The sequence below is a fragment of the Nerophis ophidion genome, linkage group LG08 (genome assembly GCF_033978795.1).
Source record: "Nerophis ophidion isolate RoL-2023_Sa linkage group LG08, RoL_Noph_v1.0, whole genome shotgun sequence".
NCBI classification, from domain to species: Eukaryota; Metazoa; Chordata; class Actinopteri; order Syngnathiformes; family Syngnathidae; genus Nerophis; species Nerophis ophidion.
Genome location: NC_084618.1, coordinates 72,805,332 through 72,830,261, shown reverse-complemented (window position 1 = coordinate 72,830,261; position 24,930 = coordinate 72,805,332). Strand labels below are relative to the sequence as shown.

The 24,930-nt window shown below is 40.6% G+C and overlaps 2 protein-coding genes across 2 annotated transcripts; one reads left to right on the top strand and one right to left on the bottom strand.

The window, feature by feature from the left end:
* Positions 1-4,266: 4,266 nt before the first annotated feature.
* Positions 4,267-18,992, top strand: LOC133558351 (7-methylguanosine phosphate-specific 5'-nucleotidase-like). The gene is made up of 10 exons (XM_061909657.1): positions 4,267-4,488; positions 4,774-4,860; positions 7,943-8,044; positions 8,120-8,189; positions 9,417-9,463; positions 9,936-10,021; positions 10,105-10,194; positions 10,288-10,450; positions 11,707-11,907; positions 11,974-18,992. The coding sequence occupies exons 1-10, from the start codon at positions 4,429-4,431 to the stop codon at positions 12,091-12,093; spliced, it is 1,026 nt and encodes a 341-aa protein (XP_061765641.1). The 5' UTR covers positions 4,267-4,428; the 3' UTR covers positions 12,094-18,992.
* On the bottom strand, positions 13,757-24,239 carry LOC133558349 (peptidyl-prolyl cis-trans isomerase FKBP10-like). The gene is made up of 10 exons (XM_061909652.1): positions 23,875-24,239; positions 23,585-23,730; positions 21,283-21,472; positions 20,991-21,136; positions 20,723-20,912; positions 19,097-19,242; positions 18,832-19,021; positions 17,104-17,246; positions 16,871-17,034; positions 13,757-14,251 (listed from the first exon to the last, which is right to left on the bottom strand). Exons 1-10 carry the CDS (start codon positions 24,075-24,077, stop codon positions 14,057-14,059), a joined length of 1,713 nt encoding a protein of 570 aa, XP_061765636.1. The 5' UTR covers positions 24,078-24,239; the 3' UTR covers positions 13,757-14,056.
* Between the last annotated feature and the right edge of the window lie 691 nt (positions 24,240-24,930).

The window sequence follows — 24,930 nt, the reverse complement described above, 5'->3', positions numbered from 1 at the left end:
TGACAGCTCGATTTTTTGTGGAAATGTTCCATAAATATTGATGTTAAAGATTTCTTTTTTAGTGAAGGAATGTTTAGAATTAAGTTCATGAATCCAGATGCATCTCTACTACAATCCCCAAAGAGGGCACTTTAAGTTGATGATTACTTCTATATGTAGCAATCTTTATTTATAATTGAATCACTTGTTTATTTTTCAACAAAATTTTGTTATTTTTGTATCTTTTTTTCCCCAAATAGTTCAAGAAAGACCACTACCAATGAAGTGAAGTGAACTATATTTATATAGCGCTTTTCTCTAGTGACTCAAAGCACTTTACGTAGTGAAACCCAATATCTAAGTTACATTTAAACCAGTGTGGGTGGCACTGGGAGCAGGTGGGTAAAGTGTCTTGCCCAAGGACACAACGGCAGTGACTAGGATGGCGGAAGCGGGAATCGAACCTGCAACCCTCAAGTTTGCTGGCATGGCCGCTCTACCAACCGAGCTATGCCGCCTATGTATAACAGTGCAATATTTTGCACTGTTATACAATTTAATAAATCAGAAACTGATGACATAGTGCTGTATTTTACTTCTTTATCTCTTTTTTTTCAACCAAAAATGTTTTGCTCTGATTAGGGGGTATTTGAATTAAAAAAATGTTCATAGGGGGTACATCACTGAAAAAAGGTTAACAACCACTGCACTAAATTACCAAAAGTATTTGGCCACCTGCCTTGGCTCACATATGAACTTGACGTGCCATCCCATTCTAACCCATAGGGTCACGTGAAGTTTGGAGCTCTTTAGCAACTGGCTGTGCAGTAGGCGACCTCTTTGCACAATGCGCTTCAGCATCCGCTGACCCCTCTGTTTACGTGGCCTACCACTTTGTGGCTGAAATGCTGCGGTTCCCAAACTCTTCCATTTTCTTATAATAAAGCCGAAAGTTGACTTTGGAATATTTAGAAGCGAGGAAATGTCACCAGGCGGATCGGTGCGGCGTCTTCAGTAATGCGGACGTTGTACCGATCCGTTGTGGTGAAGAAGGAGCTGAGCCGGAAGGCAAAGCTCTCAATTTACCGGTCGATCTACGTTCCCATCCTCACCTATGGTCATGAGCTTTGGGTCATGACCGAAAGGATAAGATCACGGGTACAAGCGGCCGAAATGAGTTTCCTCCGCCATGTGGCGGGGCTCTCCCTTAGAGATAGGGTGAGAAGCTCTGCCATCCGGGAGGAGCTCAAAGTAAAGCCGCTGCTCCTCCACATCGAGAGGAGCCAGATGAGGTGGTTCGGGCATCTGGTCAGGATGTCACCCGAACGCCTCCCTAGGGAGGTGTTTAGGGCACGTCCAACCGGTAGGAGGCCACGGGGAAGCCCCAGGACACGTTGGGAAGACTATGTCTCCCGGCTGGCCTGGGAACGCCTCGGGATCCCCCGGGAAGAGCTAGACGAAGTGGCTGGGGAAAGGGAAGTCTGGGTTTCCCTGCTTAGGCTGTTGCCCCCGCGACCCGACCTCGGATAAGCGGAAGAAGATGGATGGATGGATGGATGGAAATGTCACCACTGGATTTGTCGCACGGGTGGCATCCTATTACAGTTCCACGCTGCAAATCAATGAGCTCCTGATAGCGGTCCATTTTTTCACAAATGTTTGTAGAAACGGTCTCTATGCCTAAGTGCTTGATTTTATACACCTGTGGCCAGACCAAGTGACACCTGATTCTGATCATTAGGATAGTTGGCCAAATAATTTTGGCAATATAGTGTATGTTAAATACCCAATTATTCCCAAAATTTAAGAAATACAATTTAAAACTATTAATGGAATATACCCTTTAAAGGATTTAAAAAAAATAAAATTAACATGGAGGTCGATGGCTGTTATGTCTGTGGAGCTATGGAAGATGTCAATAGTCTGTGGAATGTGATACTGTATCTGTTTTGGGAGGAAATCAGAAATTGACTGAGAGATGTCCCAATTCACAATCAAAGAGATGAAATTTGGAATATAAATGATGGTAACATAGAAAAGTTTGTCAACATTATTATGTTTCAAGCAAAAATTGTTACACATGTCTATTTCTAAAAAGGCAGCACGGTGGTGCAGGGGTTAGTGCATGTGCCTCACAATACGAAAAGCCTGAGTAGTCCTGAGTTCAGGATCTTTCTGTGTGTTCATGTTCTCCCCGTGACTGCGTGGGTTCCCTCCGGGTACTCCAGCCTCCTCCGACCGCCAAAGACATGCACCTGGGGATAGGTTGATTGGCAACACTAAATGGGCCCTAGGTGGTGACTTGTCCAGGGTGTACACGGCCTTCAAGCCATTTATGCAGCTGAGATAGTGAAGTGTGAAGTGAAGTGAATTATAATTATACAGCGCTTTTTCTCTAGTGACTCAAAGGGCTTTACATACTGAAACCCAATATTTACATTGAAACCAGTGGCACTTGGAGCAAGTAAGTAAAGTGTCTTACCCAAGGACACAACGGCAGTGACTAGGATGGCGGAAGCGGGGATCGAACCTGCAACCCTCAAGTTGCTGGCCCGGCCACTCAACCAACCGAGCTTTAGGCTCCAGCAACCCCCGAGACGCCAAACGGGACAAGCGGTAAAAAATGGATGGATTGATTTCTAAAAGTAAAATCTGCATTTTTTTTAATTGGTTTAATAGTTTCAAATTATCAATTAAATCTTGGAAAATGGTTAAAAGTACAAAAGCCCTTAAATTGATATCGTCGTTGGAGAAATTCAAAGTGATTAAGATTAGACTTGTTTTGTCCTTTTGAATTTTGTGTCTTATCCTATTTTTTTATATCCTATTCATATTTTATCCTATTTTTTTTATATTCTATTCATATTTGTATTTTATTCGTGTGCATCGGCTGGGGACATATCTGCGCTGCTGACCCTTGGGATGGTGTCCTGCTGGCTCCACTCTGGACGGGACTCTCGCTACTATTTTGGATCCACTATGGACTGGACTCTCACTGTTATGTTGGATCCACTATGGACTGGACTTTCACAATATCATGTTAGACCCGCTCGACATCCATTGCTTTTGGTCTCCCCTAGAGCAGTGTTTTTCAACCTTATTTGAGCCAAGGCACATTTTTGCATTGAAAAAATGTGCAGGCACACCACCAGTACAAAATCATTAAAAAACAAAACTCAGTTGACAGTAAAAAGTAGTTGTCGCAATTGTTGGATATGACTTTAAACCACAACCAACAATGCATCACTATAGCTCTTGTCTCAAAGTAGGTGTACTGTCACCACCTGTCACATCACACCATTTTGTGCTGTTTTCCTGTGTGTAGTGTTTTAGTTATTGTCTTGCTCTCCTATTTTGGTGGCTTTTTTCTCTTTTTTCTGTATTTTCCTGTCGCAGTTTGATGTCTTCCTTTGAGCGTTATTTCCCGCACCTACTTTCTTTTAGAAATCAAAAATATTTCAGTTGTTTTTATCCTTCTTTGTGGGGACATTGTTGATTGTCATTTCATGCTCGGATGTACATTGTGGACGCCGTCTTTGCTCCACAGTAAGTCTTTGCTGTCGTCCAGCATTCTGTTTTTGTTTACTTTGTAGCCAGTTTTGTTTTAGTTTTGTTCTGCATAGCCTTCCCTGAGCTTCAATGCCTTTTCTTAGGGGGACTCACCTTTTGTTTATTTTTGGATTTAGAATTAGACACCTTTTTACCTGCACGCTGCCTCCCGCTGTTTCCAACATCTACTGATCCTATTGATATGGAAGAGTATTACATGGTTACTCTGCTGAGCTCTCGACGCCACCGACACACAACGACACATCATTTGCTAACTATAATTACTGGTTTGCAAAAAATATTTTTAACCCAAACAGGTGAAATTAGATAATCTCTCACGGCACACTAGTGTGCCTCGGCACAGTGGTTGAAAAACACTGCCCTAGAGGGGGGGTTACCCACATTTGCTGTCCTCTCCAAGGTTTCTCATAGTCATTGTAACCGAAGTCCCACTGGGGTGAGTTTTTCCTTGCCCTTATGTGGGGTCTGTGCCCACATAAGTTGTGGCTTGTGCAGCTCTTTGAGACACTTATAGGGCTATATAAATAAACATTGATTGATTGTATTTGCTTTAATTTGCTTTCCTTTACCTGTTTTGTGAAATACAGCATTCGCTCAACCCGATTGATGTTTGAAAGAGTTTTGTTGAAAGTGCCCTGCTTTTTGTCTACATTGTTTAGTTAAAAAAAAAAAAAAAAAAAAAAGAATTCAACTGCTGGCCCAACTAGCCAATCCGAATCGTGATCAAGAACCACGTGATCCCGGAAGAAACGTAATGCGGAATCTTTAAAGTACAAACAATGACATCCGGCTTACTGTCAACGTTCCTGTTTAATTTAAATATGTAGCAATTTATCGTTGATATTTGTCTAAATACACAGTTAGTTTTTTTTAAACGCAATGTTTGGGCTGAAACGGAGCAAACGTATCGCCAACAGCGCGGCGTTCTCGCTTAAAATGGTAAGTAACGGATGACGTGACTATTTTTAGACGCCTAGCTTGTGTGCTAACATACAAACAAATGTTTGCATTTCTATAGCATTGACACCTAACAACAAATTACTCAAACTAAATGTACTAAATTGACATGACGCAACACAGTGAATTAATCAATTACCATGAATTGATTAACGTGGACCCCGACAAGTTGAAAAACGTATTCGGGTGTTACCATTTAGTGGTCAATTGTAGGGAATATGTACTGAACTGTGCAATCTACTAATACAAGTTTCAATCAATCAAAAGTGTTTGCAGGTGTGTAAAATTCCATGGCTTTCCACGCCCACGCGAACTCTTCTGGAAATGTACCCCCCGAATCCCTCCAAGATCGAGGTAAGCAATATAAAACCTTGTTACTTTACAAGTAGGGCTGGGTGATATGGCCTTTTAATAAGAGAACCACTGCACTAGTGCATTAGTGCATGATTACGAGGACATATCAAAACATCACTAAATTAAAGTGCACTTTTTGTACAGAATGCAACTACGATAGTTTAAAACAAATAAAGTGCACTTTTGTGCATGATGTCACACAAGATAGTTCAATAATTGTTTAATAAAAATGAGCTGCATAATAGGAAATCGAATAGTGTATGTCATTTGTTATGTGGTAGGTTACTACGGACGTTATTAAATTATGTTGACTATTTTTTTCATACATTCTGGAAATGGTTGCTTCAGCATTTTGTGAGTGTGGCACCGAACAGAGATTTTGATGTGCAGTTTCAAGCACTCTTCATTCTGTAGCGGGGATGTTTCAAATGATGCTACAAATTAGCAGTAATGCTACTTTTTGTAGAAAAGCTTATGATGCATACTTGTTCGACATATTCCCGTTTGAAGCCAAACCGCCGCCAGACAATAGACCCCGTGCTATTTTTCTTAGGAATGACTTCCTTCATTTGTTACCAGATTGGCAACTTCAACACTTTACTAATACCCTCCTCCATTCACATCCCATCTCCCCGGATTATAAACAACTCAAATGTACTTCTAATGTATAGACTTGTTCTTATGCTATGTGAACTCACTATGTTCTCTGCTGGCTGTACATATCCTACTAAATAAGACCTACACTGTTTCAATGTCCTCATTTCTCTGTTGATGCAATTGTTGATGACTGAAGTTCTGATATCAACCAAAGCTCCTCATCCCACCCCCCGGATTGTAAATAATGTAAATAATTCAATGTACATACTATGATGATTAACTTGTGTGATGACTGTATTATGTTGATAGTATGTATTTGTACCATGAATTGATTAACGTGGACCCCGACTTAAACAAGTTGAAAAACTTATTCGGGTGTTACCATTTAGTGGTCAATTGTACGGAATATGTACTGTACTGTGCAAACTACTGATAAAAGTATCAATCAATCAATCAATCAATCTCTCTCGTATTACCCCCTTGCACCACTCCGCTAGCATCACAGCTATTGTTACCATGCTGCTACCTGTCATGCGAAGGCGTATGACGCGACAGTATGTGACGTATGTAAGAAGGTGGTGCTTGTCTGTGAGGAGAGACAGGAATGAGTAAAAAAAAAAAAGCGTGTAGTGTAATTCCCACAGCTAAAAGCAACTGCGTGAGAACGTATACTCGAATACCAAAATATAGTAATTTTCTATATCGCACAGATACAAACCAGCGATATATCGAGTACATCCCCCAGCCCTATTTACAAGTGTCATTTTCATACATGCATGTTGAAGGTAGTATGTGTCACTGGCTATTTCATTTTGCGCATTTACACGACACGCATTTTAAGTGAATTATAGTGAATTATATTTATATAACACTTTTCTCTCAAGACTTAAAGCGCTTTTACATGGTGAAACCCATTATTTAAGTTACATGGCACTGGGAGCAGGTGGGTAAAGTCTCTTGCCCAATGGCACAACGGCAGTGACTGGGATGGGGGAAGCGGGGATGGAACCTGGGACCCTCAAGTTTCTGGCACGGCCACTCTACCAACCGAGGTATACCGCCCCAAAGTGCTTAAGTACGCGCAGTACCCGGATGTTGCCGACAACACGCCACCTAATGCAGGATGGAGCCTAACCACCTTAACTTGAGTGGTTGCATTTCACTAAGTAAAAGGAGTGAAGAGAAAGCTGATGATTATTGCGATCGGCTATTCCGGTGACAGTAATGGATTTGGAACAACACTATGCTGTCAAAATCCACTTTCTCAGAAGTAGCTCTGTAAAAACCTAATTGATGTTTTTCTGTCCAAAAATTGGGATTGCAATTCGGGTTGTCATTTTTATATTTTAAACATGTAAATGTATAAAACTGAAAAAATAACGGGTGGAGGACGACGTTACTTTCCGACTGTCAACATTTTCTCGTCTCAATGTGCCACACACTTTAGAACAATATGCAACAATTTGCTTTAAGAATATTTGGCTTTTAGCAGACAGATTCAGAATTTTTGTCTACATCATGCTCTTAAACTGAAGAAGCAATCGATAAAAACCATACAGTGTTTATAACGTAATCCATCTATCCATTTTCTACCACTTCTCCCTTTCGGGGTCGCACGGGCTACTGGAGCCTATCTCAGCTGCATTCGGGCGGACGAGTCACCATCTCATCGCAGGGCCAACACAGATAGACAACATACATAATAATGCAAGTAACCAATTAAAAATATATGCACTTATTTTTCATTACTGTAGAATAGTTTACTATTGTACTGTAATTGGAAGGTCAATTACTTAGTAATCCTAAATACAAATCACACAAAAAACTTTACCTAAAACTTAAATAAATATTGAAAATCCTAAAGTTCCTTTTTTTGCCCAGTTGGAAAAAAATAGGTTCAATGTTTTTTTGTTGTTGTTGCTATCACGTGATCATGGCATTCTTGTGAGTTCGTCCATGTTGATGGGCTCACATCATCCGATTTGAAGCTGAAATGTCCCACAGCGAGACATTGTATTTTTTTCATGCTAATTTTTGTTACTTTGCTTAACTTCTCAGTTGCAAAGCTCTCTGCTTCCTGTGTGTGTAAATCTGGCACTCTTGATCTCTGCCCGCAAGCCACTGATTGTGAAAGAGTAGAAAGAGGGCTTATTGTGTTCAGTATATTCCACTGCTAAATGAATGTGCTCACGTGCTGAGAGCAATGCACAGAGCGAGATGTCTTTCTCCCTATTTGAAGCGAGAGACGAATAAACGCAAGGCTCATCGATTTTAATTGGTGAACACGTCTGTCACTCATATGCCAGTGACGGCGGAGAAAAAATGTGGTTGCATTATCGCACTGTCAATTGGGTGTCGATTAATCATGCAGTTCTACTCAGAAAAAGGTACACTGTGTAGTGTATATTATTGGTCTACATATTGAAGTTTACTCTTACATCTGTAAAAGTAAACTTTCAAAAATGAAATATGTTATTCACTTCAGGTTATCTCTGAGTTGAGTAAGAGCTCGGTGCTGATGAGGTCGCGTCGTCATGTGGAGAAAAAGCTTCATGCCATGCGGCAAGAAGGCCCCGCCAGTGTTCATGTAAGTCAACTGTCTTAAGTAGTGTGACCTAAAAATATAGAAACGTTGTTTGAACTTAATAGTTTGTTTCCTTAGGTTATTGCAGACTATGACATGACGCTGACCAGATTCGCCTACAATGGAAAGAGAGTCCCCACCACTCACAGTAAGGAAGAGAACTGTTTGCTGTCTTAGGCCATTTCCACACGAACACTGACACTTAATAAACCCGTACTTATCCCTGCATCTTGGCCACTTATTCACACGCAAATCTTTGGAAACGCTGGCCAAGGTTAAGATTTCCAAAACTTTCCGTTTAGCTTATGCATGTACACGGTTTAAACGGAGACTTGTGCTCCTCTGCTGACGTCTCAGTCGTGCGCTGTCATTTCCCAAGCTCAACAACACTGCCTTGCTACCTTTAAACACACTGTAAGAGGACATACTGTATGTTTAAATGTAAATATGCTGCTGTTTTCACTCAGCATTGATAAAAAAATCTCATCACAATTGACTTTGCAAAACTCTCCCTTTAGCTGTCGAACCTCCAGCTAATGGGAGAACTTTGACGAGCAGGACTTTTTGCTTTGTGTGATAAGAAAGGACACAAAGCAAATAAATATTATCTCATATGTTTAATCCTTTTATTACCGACAGAGCATGAACCGACAACTTACGTGTGTTGGTTCCATTTGTGTAGATGGAGCCAGTGCGCGCGCATATGATGCGCTCGAGCAACTCAAAAAATGCATGATAAAGTTAAGTTGTTAAAGACAATATCCAATGAATTGTCCATGTATCACTATATTGATGATCTTTAGTTTTTTTGTGCTATAATTCCACAGGGCACACCCTCGCCGAGTGCTCTCGGCACCTATTAACATTCAAGAGGTGTTCTTGGCTCCTTGTTAGTGTGCACACATTTTATAAATAATCTATGCTTCCCTGCACTTGTAATATATCACATGTTGCTGATTAAACGTGGTATAATGCAACAAGTCCTGGGGTTCAGCAGCACTTAAGCACTTGAAAAAAAGATGCATAATGATCCCTAGTCTCTGTGAAAGCGCAGGCTTGCTTTAAGGTTAATGTACATGTCATTGCACATCTAGTGTATCAAACATTGCAATAACAAAGGTGGAATACCACCAAGTCCTCGTTCACTGCTTTTCCAGGCTTCTGATTGGACATAACGTGCATGACAGCAGGTGTGTGCATTTGTTTGTAGACAAATACGGTTCTGAAACTACACTCGTGTAGATGGACATTGTTTTAACCCTGCATGTGCCTTTTTGAAACTATTCGTGTTTGTGTAGACATGGCCTTAACATAAATTGGACAAAGCGCACCCGCATTTTCCTTCATGAGTTTACTGTATTATTTTCTTCTGTAGACATCCTGGACAGCCGGCTGTTGGTTAATAAGGAATGTGGCAAAAAGGTAAACAGGCCAAATTCTATTAAATTAGCATTGCTTTAAACATATTTTATGAAAAATTATTTAAATATATTGTACATTGTATTAACCTTAAAACATCAATTAATAACAATAAAACCATGTTTATATTAAAAATATTTACTTTAGCTAAAATAAAAAATGCTCTAAAACATACTTTTTTAAATATACCTTAATGTTTTTTTCCCCAATACTCACAAATATAATTATACAATTTTTTTGTATTTTTTTTATCAATACGTTGACACAATTTTTTTTAGTCTTTTGGCTCAGCATGAAAAAACTAAAACAAAAAAAATAGTACAGTCTCTCTTTGGAACAAATGAATAATACAAGAGGAGAGCATTTTTTAAAAATTACATTATTGTAAATATTATACTACATTATCTTATGAGAAAAAACAACTTGACACACCTTTTAAAAATTGTATTAATGTTGACATTCTTGCCTAATCCAGATGAGGGACCTGTTGAGCACTTATTATCCAATAGAGATTGATGCTCGCCTGACTCTTGAGGAAAAGCTTCCCTTCATGGTGGAGTGGTAGGTGGCAAATACCTCACAAGAGAAAAGTGCTATTTGTATAATATTAAGATGGTATTTGAATGTTCATTGTCTTTATGAAGGTGGACGAAGGTTCACCAGCTGCTGGTTGAGCAGAAGATCAGGAAGGATCTTCTCGCTCAAGCTGTCAGGGAGTCTTCTTCAATGCTGAGGTAAGAATAGTATTGAACAAGAAGACAACCTTTCATGTTTTTAATTCCCTGCATGTTTTTCATTTCTAGTCATGATGTCTAACGTGTCTTCAGGGACGGCTACAAAGTCTTCTTTGACTGTCTGGCTGATGAGAACATTCCTCTGCTGATCTTCTCTGGCGGTGTTGGAGATGTCCTGGAGGAGATGATCCGCCAGCACCACGTCTTCCATCCCAACATCCACGTCATTTCCAACTACATGGACTTTGACAACACTGTGAGTTGTAGCACCAGAAATACAACATTGAGCATCATCTATTAATCCAATACATCAATCCACATAAAAAAAGCTGCATATTTTGTTACAGTTACGTTGGTTTATTTATTAAGCTAAAAAAAAAACCCTAGTTCATCAAAGTGCTGTACAGACACAGGACATTAGAAAAGAGTGCAAAACTGTCAAAGGTACATTTTAACACAGCAGGATGAAACAAAACCACTAGAATAGCAATTGGAACTTGAAATAACTGCGAACAAGATCCATCCTACCATTTCCTACCGCTTATTCGCTTTGGGGTCGCGGGGGGCGCTGGTGCATATCTCAGCTACAATCGGGCAGAAGGCGGTGTACACCCTGGACAAGTCGCCACCTCATCGCAGGGCCAACACAGATAGACAGACAACATTCACACTCACATTCACACACTAGGGCCAATTTAGTGTTGCCAAACAACCTATCCCCAGGTGCATGTCTTTGGAGGTGGGAGGAAGCCGGAGTACGCGGAGGGAAGCCACGCAGTCACAGGGAGAACATGCAAACTCCACACAGAAAGATCCCGAGCCCGGGATTAAACCCTGACTACTCAGGACCTTCGTATTGTGAGGCAGACGCACTAACCCCTTTGCCACTTTGAAGCCCTGCGAAAAAGATATCACATGAAAATAATTAAATATTGTTGATTAAATAAAACATATACAAATGTTAACTACATTCAGAAGGACAAAATATTAAAAACGGCACTCAGAATAAAAGTCTGTCCTACTCTACATCTACCATGATCAATTAATTTAATCAACAGCCCCCATAATTCAAATGCATTCTATTATTATTTTTTGTTGTATTGTAATTATTACAAGCAGGCATAGTGAAAATTGCCAGCTGGAGTCTCTGAGACACTCACAGAATGCATCTGTGCTAGCACATGGCCCTCTTGGTCATTGACGGTAGTCACTCAGGTCGTAGCCTTGTTAAGCGTTGACGTTGCTTGTTTGACTCAAGACTAACTTCTAACTCTAGCTGGCTTACAAAGCTAGTGAATTGCACCCCAGTGCGGAAGAGTCAAACCTGGTCTTGGTGAAGTATTTGCCACGTTGTTGTAAATTTAGAAGCTTTAATGTGTTTTTAATATAGAAGTTAGCATATCAGCGGTCATCGTGCTTAGAGTAGCAATTATAAGGGTACCCTAAAACATATGGACTTTATATTAAAAATCATTATTGAAGATGAGTGTTTAAAGTTACGTTGTCCATTAGGGTGTTCTGCGAGCATTCAAAGGTCCGCTGATTCACACCTTCAACAAGAGTCAAGGTGCGCAGTCACACGCCGCCCGCTTCCCAGAACTCCACGCCCACCCCAACGTGCTGCTGCTGGGAGACTCCCTGGGGGACCTCAACATGGCGGCAGGGGTGCCCGCGCCCCGCAACATCCTCACTTTAGGCTTCCTCAATGACCAGGTGAGACCACAATGCCCCCCAATTAGCATGTACATGTACACTTACTAAGATGTTCATTTCCCTCAGGTGGACGAGAGGAGGGAGTCCTACATGAACTCTTTTGACATCGTGCTGGTGAAGGATGAGACGATGGACATTCCGAACTCCATCCTCAGGTTTTTGACGTCATCTGGAGCCAACAAGTAAGACTGAATGGACTATTTTTATTTTTATCGCTTTTCGCATGGAAATACCTCCCTCTGACCTCAGGACACATTTGGACCCCTATTCTTTAAGACTCTAAGAACCCTGTCAGAGAGCTCCTAACTCAACATAAAACATCTTAGCTTAGGAGGGGTGGAATGGATAGAAACTTCTAGTGTCTTGATGAGGAATTTGGTTGACCCTTTTGGTAGGTATTCATCATGTTATATGAATTATCAGCTATACTTTAAAAGTATTCTACGAATGTATGAAAACTTATGCCCTTGTGCTAGTTATACTTCTTAGCTCAAAAATAGTTGCCATGCTGGTATTTTTTCCACTTTCAACATTTTAACTTAATAACTTAATAAGGGACGGCGTGGCGCAGTGGAAGAGTGGCCGTGCGCAACCCGAGGGTCACTGGTTCAAATCCCACCTAGAACCAACCTCGTCACGTCCGTTGTGTCCTGAGCAAGACACTTCACCCTTGCTCCTGATGGGTGCTGGTTGGCGCCTTGCATGGCAGCTCCCTCCATCAGTGTGTGAATGTGTGTGTGAATGGGTAAATGTGGAAGTAGTGTCAAAGCGCTTTGAGTACCTTGAAGGTAGAAAAGCACTATACAAGTACAACCCATTTATCATTTAATTAGCATTTAGGAGGGTAAAATGGCTTAGCTTTAATCAATGTCTGATTGCTGGCCTGTAAGAAGCAGTGTTGATTGGCTTTCATTTATGGTGGTGTTGCATTGTGGCGTTGGATTGGAGAAGTGAATCTCCATTTTTTTACCTTGCTTCGGGAACTCATAAGTCAGCGTTTTTCAACCTTATGTGAGCCGAGTTGCATTTTTTTCACAGAAAAAATCCAGAGGCACACCCCTAGCAGAAAATGTTACAAAATGAAACTCAATAGTCTATATTGACAGTAGAAAGTTGTTCTCATAAAATACCTGACACAGTTGTTCAATAGGAATTTCAAACCATAAAGATAACCATCCATGCTTCACTAATTCGCTTGTCTCAAAGTAGGCCTACAAAGCAATTAGCTACCTGCTGCCACCTACTGATATGGAAGAGTATTTTGTGGTTACTATGCCGATTTCTAGACAGCACAGACACTCAACAAAGGCACATATGTGGATTATAATTATCTGTCCAGCCATTTTACCTCTTGTTTCAAGCTAAGACTCCGTTAAAATGTTTGGAATCACTTTACGACAAATGTATTCTTGTTGAGACTGTTCGGATTCAAAGTGTACACATTGTGTACTTTTTTCGTGATTTTAGACTCCTTTATACATTGTCTATAAATATTAACGTATAGATTGTTGTACAAGGATGCTCAACAACTTACCATGCTTTTGTACAAGTTCTATATTGTTGCAAACCTTAGTAATTCTTAGTTACTGCTTTTGTAAGACATTTTTTTGAGCCTAAAAATGTAAAAGTTGAACTTAATATACACTTTGTTAGGTACAACTGTACAGTCTATGTACAAAAATGTATACTATAATGTCTTAATCAGATATTTTTTAAGTGTCTCTAATAAAACAACTCGTGAGTTGATATTACATTCAAAACAACTATTTCCAGGTAAACAGTTGTCATTTTTAAAATTTATTTGTAAAAACAGTAAAAAAAAAAAATTGGTATTGATACAACCAAAATGTTCAAAGTGCACCTAAAATGTTTATTTTTTTAAACACAATTGGCAATACACATTTTTTCATAGGACATTGGTGCTGGTCGTGTAATGACTCCCAATGGTACTGGTCTTGCATCGATTCTCCTTTTGTGACGTTGTGTTTTTTTTGTTGACCATGTTTCAAATAAGGATGCTTTGTTTAGTCCTAAAAATTACAACAGATCCATTCACTTCCAGCTAAAGTTACACATATATATTAAAACAGTTTGTGTCCTTTAAGTGTTGACTTTTTGTCCCTGAGACAAGGAAGGCTCATCGCGTGCATCACAACTCGTCGTGCTCAGCCTGTTCCCGCTCTTTGTCCTCGTCCACCTTAAGCTTGAGCTCGTCTGCTGTAATGCGTCCGTCTTTGTTGCGGTCCTGGTTGGAGAACATGTCGACGATGACTTCGTCGGCCGTCATTCCAGGCTTCATGCGCCCTTTGCCTTCCAATACCTGGAGCTTGATAAACTCGCCAAACTGCGGACCACAACATAATGTGAAATTACTTTTCAGTGTGATTTTACATTCAATGCCCCACACTCGTTTGGACACGTGTATGTAAAACATTCGCCACAGTAGATTTTTGTTTTGCATAACAGAGCTGTTTTTCCTCCTAAAATATGTACCTGACAAAAATGTCCACTGCAAAGGACACTGGCTCTCAAATATGGTCTAGTGGTGGTGTCTGTCTGCTACTAGCAAACAGTATCAGATTTACAATATAAACTGATATAAGACACAAACAGTCCTAGCTCGACGTGTGCCAATAAGCACATTAAGTTGGTCTTGTTTTTTAGTGAAGTTTACAAAAGGTAAGCATACTGGGCTAAGTGATAAAACATCAATTAAAAAATGTTTTATAAAATGTATTTCTTCCTCGTTGGAAGAAACCGGAAGTTACAAAACAAGATCGGATGGATAAACAAAGCACTCGTTCTCTGATAACCAAACAACGCAGGAAGTGATCACTAATCAGTGGGAGTGACAAACTAACAGCTGGTCAGGTAACCGTATTAACTATCAAGGTTGGTTTGCAACATCTTGTCTTGGGGTTAATTCTTGAGTGAGGAGAAAAACAATTATGAGAAAATGTGTTTTTAAACCAGTGTGGTCTGTAAATGATGTAAGGCGCTCATCCTTATTTAATAGTTTATAGTTTATGATTTTGTTTACAATGATTGTTTTCTATGGTCGTGTTGACATTTCCTTTCTGCCTTTATACCAAAAAAGATCATAATCAGCAGGATTACATATAAATAAAAATGTTTCCATTAAATATATGTATAGATAAATATATATATTCCATTAAATATATATTTTTTCCTAGTCCTTTTGATCATAAAAAATTACCACTAATTATCGATAACAACCGGTATGAAACACATCGTGATACAGTTCTCAGCCATATCATCCAGCCGTATGATTGGCTATCGGAGGAGCTAACGACTACACAATAGGTGTCCTTAATTCAACAATATTCCAGTCTAGAACGGGACATTTGTCAACATAAACAATTACGGTTACATATTCACGCAAAATATCCAAAGTAGAATTGTATTAGAAGGTATCCAGTAACAAACGTGTCCGCATCATTTAACTTAACTTACTAACTTTTGCCAAAAACTAATTACCACTTGAACGTATTTAAGGCAATTAATAATAAATTGCAGGGTTCTTTCTACATGTAAAACTTCTACATCTACATGGCCTGTCGGAGGCGCATCAGCAGCTAGTCGTGCACCTGAACAGAGTTGACACGAGAGAATGTTGAAAATAAATATATTTTAAGCTTATGAATGCATTTCTTCTTCAAGCCAGTGTAAACTACCCTAAATCTTTTGACATTACTACCGACAATGTAGGTTGTGTGCGTCTGCGAACCTCTATTTGGATGTCGTTTTGTGGAGTGTGTGTGTTTGTCCCTGTGCATGTGTGGATTTTCTCCGGGCACTCCAGTTTCCTCCCACATTCCAAAAAAGTGCATGTTAGCTTCATGGCAAACGAATTGTCCGTAGATATGAATGTTGGTGTGAATTATTGTTTATATACATTATATGTGCCATTAGCTGTGCTAATCGGAGTTTGATTTTCTATGAGCCAGTCCATTGTACGTTAGCATTAAGCTATTAGAAGAGCTCAACCTTCAGCCTGCCTAATTGTGTTTCTTTTTTCAGTTTATTCCAAATTATATTATTAATTTAATGTTATTTTTTCATGTATGTACACTTCATGTGTATGTATATATAAATGTATATTTTTGGTGTGGGTAGTTTTAAAATTATTTTATTGTGAAGAATATCAAAAAAACACTTTTTTATCAAATATAATTCAAAAGACTGTCCACATACTTGAAAAATTAAATTCCAACATTCATGGAGGGCAGCATAAAGTGTAGCCAGTCTTACTTTTTACAATAAGTAGCAACCATTGAAACTGCATTGAGCAAACAGCACAGTCTTGTTAGAATTTTTAAATTAAATATATGCATCATTGCAAATCAAAATGAGCAAGTCCTATATATTAGATTGACCACGCCCCCACCACCACAAAGATAGTGGAGATCTAGGGGGAAACCCTCAATAGGTTTGTTTTATACCTTCTATTGTTTTTTTTACAGTAATTACACTTGATCAAGTGTTTTCTAATGTTCCACGCTACAAAATAAGTATGAACTAGATTGTTCATGCTGATACAAGTAAAATTCAAAAAATTTAAATATTGGGCTAGAGTTCAACCTCCAATGTGAAAGAAACTATTCTGTGATGAAAACTCAGATGCAAAATGAGATATGGCAAGCCTTTATTTTTAATAATTTAGATGACCATGTCTGATAGTCAAATTTTCTGAGATTTTCAATGCAACGTTTTCATAAGCTGCCATAAATATCCAAATATATTGTTGCATGTTGCGAGCCTAAGTCATATATTAGTTGCACCTCGGAAATGTAATCGCAAGATAGACTAATTTTTAGTTTCACCTGTACAGTATTGGATAACATAGGTAGCAACTCATCGGAAGTGAAAATGTTATATTGGGACAATCCACAATGTGACCTTTTGCTTCGACACACTGTCACTTTTTTTGATGTCAACGCACCTCCTCTTCGGGGACTTCTCCGTCCTTGTTGATGTCCAGCGCCTGGAAGAGTTCAGTGGGCGTGTCATCCAGCCACACAAACAGGTAACCAGGCGGCACGCCCTTCTCGAAGCTTGCCATTTCCACGTCAAAGACCAGCACGGCGCTGCCGGGCACGCCGGTGGCTGCAAACGTCACCAGGTCACGTCAACACTCTCCTTTCCGTCATGTTTGGCATTTAGGGCAGCGCTCACCTCCTTTTTCTCCGTGGCCCAAGTGAGGGGGAACTGTCACCAGCCTCCTTTCCCCAATGCACATGCCGTGCAGACCCTCGTCCAGACCGTCAATCACCTTGTCCGAGCCCAGGACCGCATCCTGCAAGGTCTTGTAGTCGTGTCTGACAAGCGAGGGGACACACGGCATCATGGCTCAGACTCAATACTCTAAGTCTTGCGTTTCATGGAATTACCAGCATCTGGCAAAGTTCACCAGTAACTACTTGCAACAAAATATCAACTCACCTCATTTTTTACAGCATGATATGAAATTGTTAACTAAACGGTGTCAATGTCCTATGGCAGTGGTTCTCCAACTTTTTTCTACTACATACCACCTCAGAAACACTTGGCTCTCCAAGTACCACCATAATGAGCAACAAAAAAATACAGTGGCGTAGTAGGCCTAAATATTAATTAAACAAGTTAGATTTTAATAAACCGGCATATTTGTATTTTCAGCCACTGTAACATTATTAAATGTTCAAACACTGTGACTGTTCAAATCGTGTGTAATGTTACAGTGGCCGAAAATACAAATATGTATTTGTGTTTGAATATTTAAAACAGTGATTCTTTGGCATACCACTAGATGGCGCCCGACTACCACTAATATCGCGAGTATCACAGTTTGAGAAAGACTGTCTTATGGGACAACAGAAAAGATATCAATTGACCAGGCTTTGGCCAGATGACCTTCCATGCCATTAGTTGTTTGTCCATTAACAGGTCAGAGTGGGTCCTGCCCCATTATAAGGGTTTTAAACTTTCTTAAGCAGTAATATTGCAAGCTAACTAAATAAGTGAATACAACCCGGAGGTCAGCAACCCAAAATGCTGAAAAGCCGTATTGGACCAAAACAAAAATCTGTCTGGAGCTGCAAAAAATGTAAAAAGGCTTTATAAGTGTTATAATGAAGGCAACACATGATGTAAGTGCCTATATTAAACTACTATCAAAATGACTATGTGTCGCAGGCTGATGCAAATATTCTTTGAGAGAAATGTTGAAATATATTTATTCTACACATTTTTACAACATTGGAAAACATTACTAAAACAGAGGCTTCTCAGAGGGTGTGATAACTCCTGGACATTACTGGCTTAAAATGGCCAAAGGTAAAGATGTGTGTGTTCAAGTTGAAGGAAACGGAAACTACAGATAAAATGACCTCAAATATACAAACTACAAGGCATAATGATGCATTATGTACATACAACTGGCATTAATAGCATTGATTAGCTTGCAGTCATGCAGTGACCAAATATGTCTGCTTAGCACTCCACACAAGTCAATAACTTTAACAAAGCTCACCTCTGTGAGCTTTGTTAATGTTTGGTGTAAAACGTTTGGTGGACAGATAGAGACAAAGAATGAGTGGCATAAAACATCTTTCTGTGGCAGCATCAAGGAAAGTTGTACATGCAAACAAACTACGGTGCGTTCAAGGACTTCCGAAATGACAAAATGGTATGCGCCAAATACTCTCATCAGTAAAGCATGTTTAATGTAAACAGTGGGATTTCTAATTAGGAAAGTTTGTGTCATGTTTGTCCTCCTACAGACACCATATTAAAACATAAAATATGTATTTTTCCATTTTCATAAATTTTTTTTAAAAGCTCCAGGGAGCTACTAGGGCAGCACTAAAGAGCCACTTGTGGCTTGAAAGCCGTAGAGGTAAAAAAAAAAAGGAGTTTACTTACGAGGAGAAGAGTCGTGTGCCGTCCACCAGGGTGCAGTTGTAGTGGTAGCGGACCAGGTCGTTGGTGGCCGTGGTTTCATTGCAAACGTCGGGTTTGTGAAGGATCTGGATGTCCACTTTGTCGCTCGGGTTGTGGAAGTCGATGATGTGGAGGTCAAAGAGCAGCACGGCGGACGGCGGGATTACGTTACCTGCGGAAGATTTGTCATTGCCACGGCAACTTAGGATATAAGCCACCGTCATGTGTTAAAAAGTCGGGAGCATACCTGCTCCACCTTCTCCGTACGCCAGGTGTGGCGGGATGACCACAGTCCTACGCTCGCCCATGCAGACCCCCAGCAGCGCCTGGTCCATGCCTGCTATCACGTAGCCCATCCCGATGTAGGTGTTGTACGTGCTGTTCCTCTGGTAGCTGTACACATTAAGTCATACTGAAACCCACTACTAGCGACCACGCAGTCTGATAGTTTATATATCAATGATGAAATATTAACATTGCAACACATGCCAATACGGCCTTTTAGTTTATTAAATTACAATTTTAAATTTCCCGCGGAATTTCTTGTTGAAAACGTCGCGGAATGATGATGTTTAATGACGCGTGCGCGTGACGTCCCGGGTTGGAGGGGACATATTAGCGCAGCACCATTTGCCGCTAAAAGTCGTCTCTTTTCATCGCGCAATTAAACGGTATTCTGGACATCTGTGTTGCTGAATCTTTTGCAATTTGTTCAATTAATAATGGAGAAGTCAAAGTAGAAAGATGGAGGTGGGAAGTTTTAGCCTTTAGCCACACAAACACACGGCGTTTCCTTGTTTAAAATTCCTGGAGTTGAAGCTTTACAATGGATCAGAGCGGTCAAACGAACATGGATGCCGACCACTTGTCAACCGGCAGGTTTCGGTGAGAAAATTGTGGTAAAAAGTCGCCTCTTACCGAAGATCAGCTGAGCTTGCGCCGTCCATGCAGCTGCCGTCGACTTCCTTCAGACACTGGCGTCAAGACACCCGTGGACACACCCCTCCGACTATCAGGTACTATTTAATCTCACTAAAACATTAGCAACACAATAGAAAGATAAGAGATTTCCCAGAATTATCCTAGTAAATGTGTCTAAAAACATCTGAATCCGTCCCAATTCAAATCGCCTTTTTTTTCTTCTTTTCTAGTCCTTCGCTATCAATATCCTCATCCACGAATCTTTCATCCTCGCTCAAATTAATGGGGAAATTGTCGTTTTCTCGGTCCGAATAGCTATTGCTGTTGGAGGCTCCCATTATAAACAATGTGAGGACGTGAGGAGCCCTCACACTGCTGACATCATCGTCTGCGACTTCTGGTAAAGGCAGGGCTTTTTTATTAGCGATCTTTATCGTGGATGTTCTCTACTAAATCCTTTCAGCAAAAATATGGCAATATCGCGAAATGATCAAGTATGACACATAGAATGGACCTGCTATCCCCGTTTAAATAAGAAAATCTTATTTCAGTAGGCCTTTAAGTCATACATGTCGGCTCACTTTTTTACACTCACAACAAAACAAAAGAGTAGCTTACAAAAAAAAGTTTTTCTACTTGAGCAACCCTAAAATGAACTACACAGTAGTTGTTTATTATTTCTTTCATTTTGAATCATTGAAATATGTTACAACTTCAGATCTATAGATACAAAAGTTTACATTTTTTTAAAATGTTTTTTCTTATGCTTTGTCAAAACTATTTAGAAAGGTAAAATGCAAAATATGCAATATATCTTAAAAAAAAATACCTCTATTGGACAAATAATAAATACAAAAATTACCACACATAGCCCAAAGTGAAATTTCAAAAAGATTGTGAATTAAAAATATAATTTTTGGTCGCAGGGAACAAATGTGGACCACGAGCTCACCTGGTGTCGAAGGTCACGCCATTCAGGAAGCTCCCATTGTAGTGGTAGCGGATGTAATCCCCTGCGATGGTCTTGCGCGTGCACGACTCGGGCACTTCCTGCTTCTCAATGGTGATGTTGTCTTTGGGGTTGTGAACGTCCACCAGCAGGACGTCAAACACCAGCGTGGCCTGGGGGGGGATCTCCGTTCCTGGTGAGCCAGAAACCACCAAAATGTTAGTCAGATAAGAGTGACAAAGAGTGGAGGTTTTTATTCCTCATCCACTACCTGAGCCTTTTTCTCCGTATGCCTTAAAGGGCGGGATGACAATGTTCCTGATCTCCCCCACACACATGCCCAGCAGGCCCTCATCCATGCCCTTAATCAGCCAGCCCTCGCCCACCAGCGAGTCGCGGGTCTGCTTCCTGACGAAGCTGCGTAGGGCTCATACAAGCGCAATGTCAAACACAGAAAAAAACACACACCTGCACGACAGAACACACACACGAGCGTCAATCAACATTCCCAAGTCTGGAGACCTTTAGTTTTTTGTTTTTTTTAAAAACATGACGAAGATCACCTGGAGTCAAAGGTGGTGCCGTCCAGCAGGGTGCCGTTGTAGTGATAACGCACAAAGTCGGTGCGCATCACCGAGCGCTTGCAGTCCTTGGGGGTGGTGATAGTTTTGGTCACCACCAGATCTGCTTGGTTCCACAAGTCCAAGAGGTGGATGTGGAACACCAGCGTGGTGTCAGGGGGGACCACGTCACCTGCAAAACATTTGCATCATTTATACTACACAACTGAACTTGGCAGGTTGAAATAAACAGCTGCTCCAACCCTGAAAACATCCTGGAGACATTTTGTACCTTCCAAAACATTTCAGTTGATTCAAAATAAATATAGAAGCGTCACTACAAGTGTTTATCATGCCAATACATGTCTACATGAAAATACCATAATTGCTTGCATCTTTATGTCAAAATATTCTAATGTAATAATTCCATCCATTTTCTACCGCTTGTCCCTTTTTTGGGGTGGTAGTCCATGTAATATGGACTACTGACTTTACAGATGTCATGTTCTACTTTGTTCCCATTCAAAGCATGCAGCAAAAGTTTCTTGCTTTGCTACTGAAATGTTGCTATGGATGTTGGATAATGGCGTAGCTAATTTGTAAAGAAAGGCTGCAGCTATCAATTATTTTAGTAATCGAGTACACTGTTGATTAGTGTATTTCAAGGAAAATAGTTGAAATAAACAAAAACAATCTGCTTGACATTTTTTTCAATAATTGCATATTATCAACCATGAAATGTTAAATATTTGCATTAATATATTAATTAATTGGAAAGACGTTTCGCTGCCACACAGGTCAGGCATCCTCACACCAAAGCTCTCATGTGCACTCACTTTATTGCGGCGGTCCTGCAGAAACTATGTCCGCACTTTTAAAGTTCCAAGATCTCTACGCAGTCCAGAATTTATACCTTTTTAATAGGCACACTGAAACGATTAATTGAAGCAATAGAACATAAGTCTAAGCTTTTTTTTTTTTTTAATCTAATTAATTGAATAATCATTGCAGCCTAATTATGGTTCAATTATGTTTTTATTTAAGTCTTTTTTTTTTTTTTTTTTAATCAAAAACATGTTTTACTCACCTTTAAAAAGTTGAAATCGATATGAATTGTTAGGGACAAAACGGTGTTAAAATATTGACTCAAAGTAGAAACTAATATTAAAACTGTATGAAATGTATTCACAGTAGTTTTTGGGAGCTATAAACATGACACAGAAAAACATGTACATGTTTTTGCTTCTTGTTACCCATTGTGGCACCTGATATTAATAATACTAAACTGCTTCTTAAAAGTGTATTTAATGGGAACAAAAAAGTGAAATGACCATATTTCCTTGAATTGCCGCAGGGCATATAGTATACGCCTGCCTTGAATTACTGCCGGGTCAAACTCGCTTCGCAAAATAATTAGTGCATGCTTAGTATTACCGCCTGGTCAAACTCGTGACACTTCCCCTGTCATCATTTTCAAAATGGAGGAGGCTGATTTCAATACCGGGTATTAGAAATCGCATAAAGGGAAGAAGATTAAGAGCTATTCAGTAGGATTTAAGGTCCAAGCTTACATCACACTCAAGTTTTTACTGCATGCCTTTGGTAAGTGCCGGAGTGAGAAGAGGTTTTAAAAATAATTAGCGCATGCTTACTTTTACCGCATACCTATGGTAAGCGCAGGAGTGAGAAGAGGTTTTAAATTAATTAGCGCCCCGGCGGCAATTCAAGGAAATACTGTACATAAAAATACTTGACTATAAAACGATGAAACACCAACGAAAAATAACGTTTTTTTAAATGTTTGTTTAAAGTGGTAAATATTTTTGGGAAGCTGACAGTTTTTGTCTGTGTGTGTCGTATGTGAAATTTTACAACAGCAATGTATTTTATTTTTGCCGAATTATTGTAAAATCGTATATGCACCTGGGGATAGGTTGATTGGCAACACTAAATTGGCCCTAGTGTGTGAATGTGAGTGTGAATGTTGTCTGTCTATCTGTGTTGGCCCTGTGATGAGGTGGCGACTTGTCCAGGGTGTACCCCGCCTTCCGCCCGATTGTAGCTGAGATAGGCGCCAGCGCCCCCAAAAGGGAAAAAGCGGTAGAAATGGATGGATGGATGTTGAAGCTGCAATTTACCAACTTGTCCACTAGAGGGTAACAACGATTGATCTAATGGATCCAATTGATGTCTGGTATGATAAATTGCGGTTACATTAAATAGTTGAAAGAACTAGTTTTTAGTTAAAAAAAAAAAATTGTTTTTAAAAATATTAATATTTCTTATTTACTTAGTATTTGCTTACCTGCGCCCTCGCTGCCATAAGCCAGGTGAGGCGGCACGGTGACGGTCCTCCGCTCGTTGACACACATGCCCAGAATACCTTTCTCTAAGCCGGCGATGAGGCGACCCGCCCCGAGGAGGCCCACCTTAGCGGCTCCTCGCTGGTGGCTGAGAAGAAAAAAAAAAAAGAAAAGTTTATACGTGTCAAGTCCCTGCAAGAAAAAGTGACGCAACGGCGCCCCCTGCGCACCAAACTTAAAATCGCCAGATTTAATCTAAGACTTTAAAAGGGGAAAACATGGATGCTCTTACCTCGAATCGAAGGGTTTCCCTTCGACAAAAGTGGCGTTGTAATGGTACCGAACCTGATCTCCATTTTTGGCGAGTCGTGTGCAGTGTGGGGGGATGAAGTGTGCGTCCACGACTACATCTCCCACCGGACTGGGGTTGCACTTCGCCGCGGAGAAAAGCAGCAGCAGGAGGAAGGAGGAGGAGGCGATGCAACACGCAAACATTTTTGCAACAATCAAAAACTCTTTTAAGAAACAAAGATGGACTTGCGAGCTGCAGCTGGGGCCTTGTGGATGTGGATGTGCGATGCGGACGTGGACAAACTCTCGTTGGCTCCTCTGCCTGCAGCGATTCCCAGGAAAGGAATGTCGGAGATTTGGGGGAGTGGGGTAAGGAAGCGCTACTCGTCAAGTTAGCGGCAATGGGGAGAACACAGCACTTCCGCTTTAACACTACAACTTCCGTTATTGTCATGCTTATTGTCTTTAAAACACATTTTGACGGCGTGTATTAAACGTGACAGAAAAATAAACGCACTTCCGAGTTTAAAGGCTCACCAGTACAACTGTATTCTCGTTGTCCATCCATCCATCTTCTTCCGCTTATTTGAAGTCGGGTAGCGGGGGCAGCAGCCTAAGCAGGGAAACCCAGACTTCCTTCTCCCCAGCCACTTCGTCTAGCTCTTCCCGGGGGATCCCGAGGCGTTCCCAGGCCAGCCGGGAGACATAGTCTTCCCAACGTGTCCTGGGTCTTCCCCGTGGCCTCCTACCGGGTGGACGTGCCCCAAACACCTCCCTCGGGAGGCGTTCGGGTGGCATCCTGACCAGATGCCCGAACCACCTCATCTGGCTCCTCTCGATGTGAAGGAGCAGCGGCTTTACTTTGAGTTCCTCCCGGATGGCAGAGCTTCTCACCCTATCTCTAAGGGAGAGCCCCGCCACCCGGCGGAGGAAACTCATTTCGGCCGCTTGTTCCCGTGATCTTATCCTTTCGGTCATGACCCAAAGCTCATGACCATAGGTGAGGATGGGAACGTAGATCGACCGGTAAATTGAGAGCTTTGCCTTCCGGCTCAGC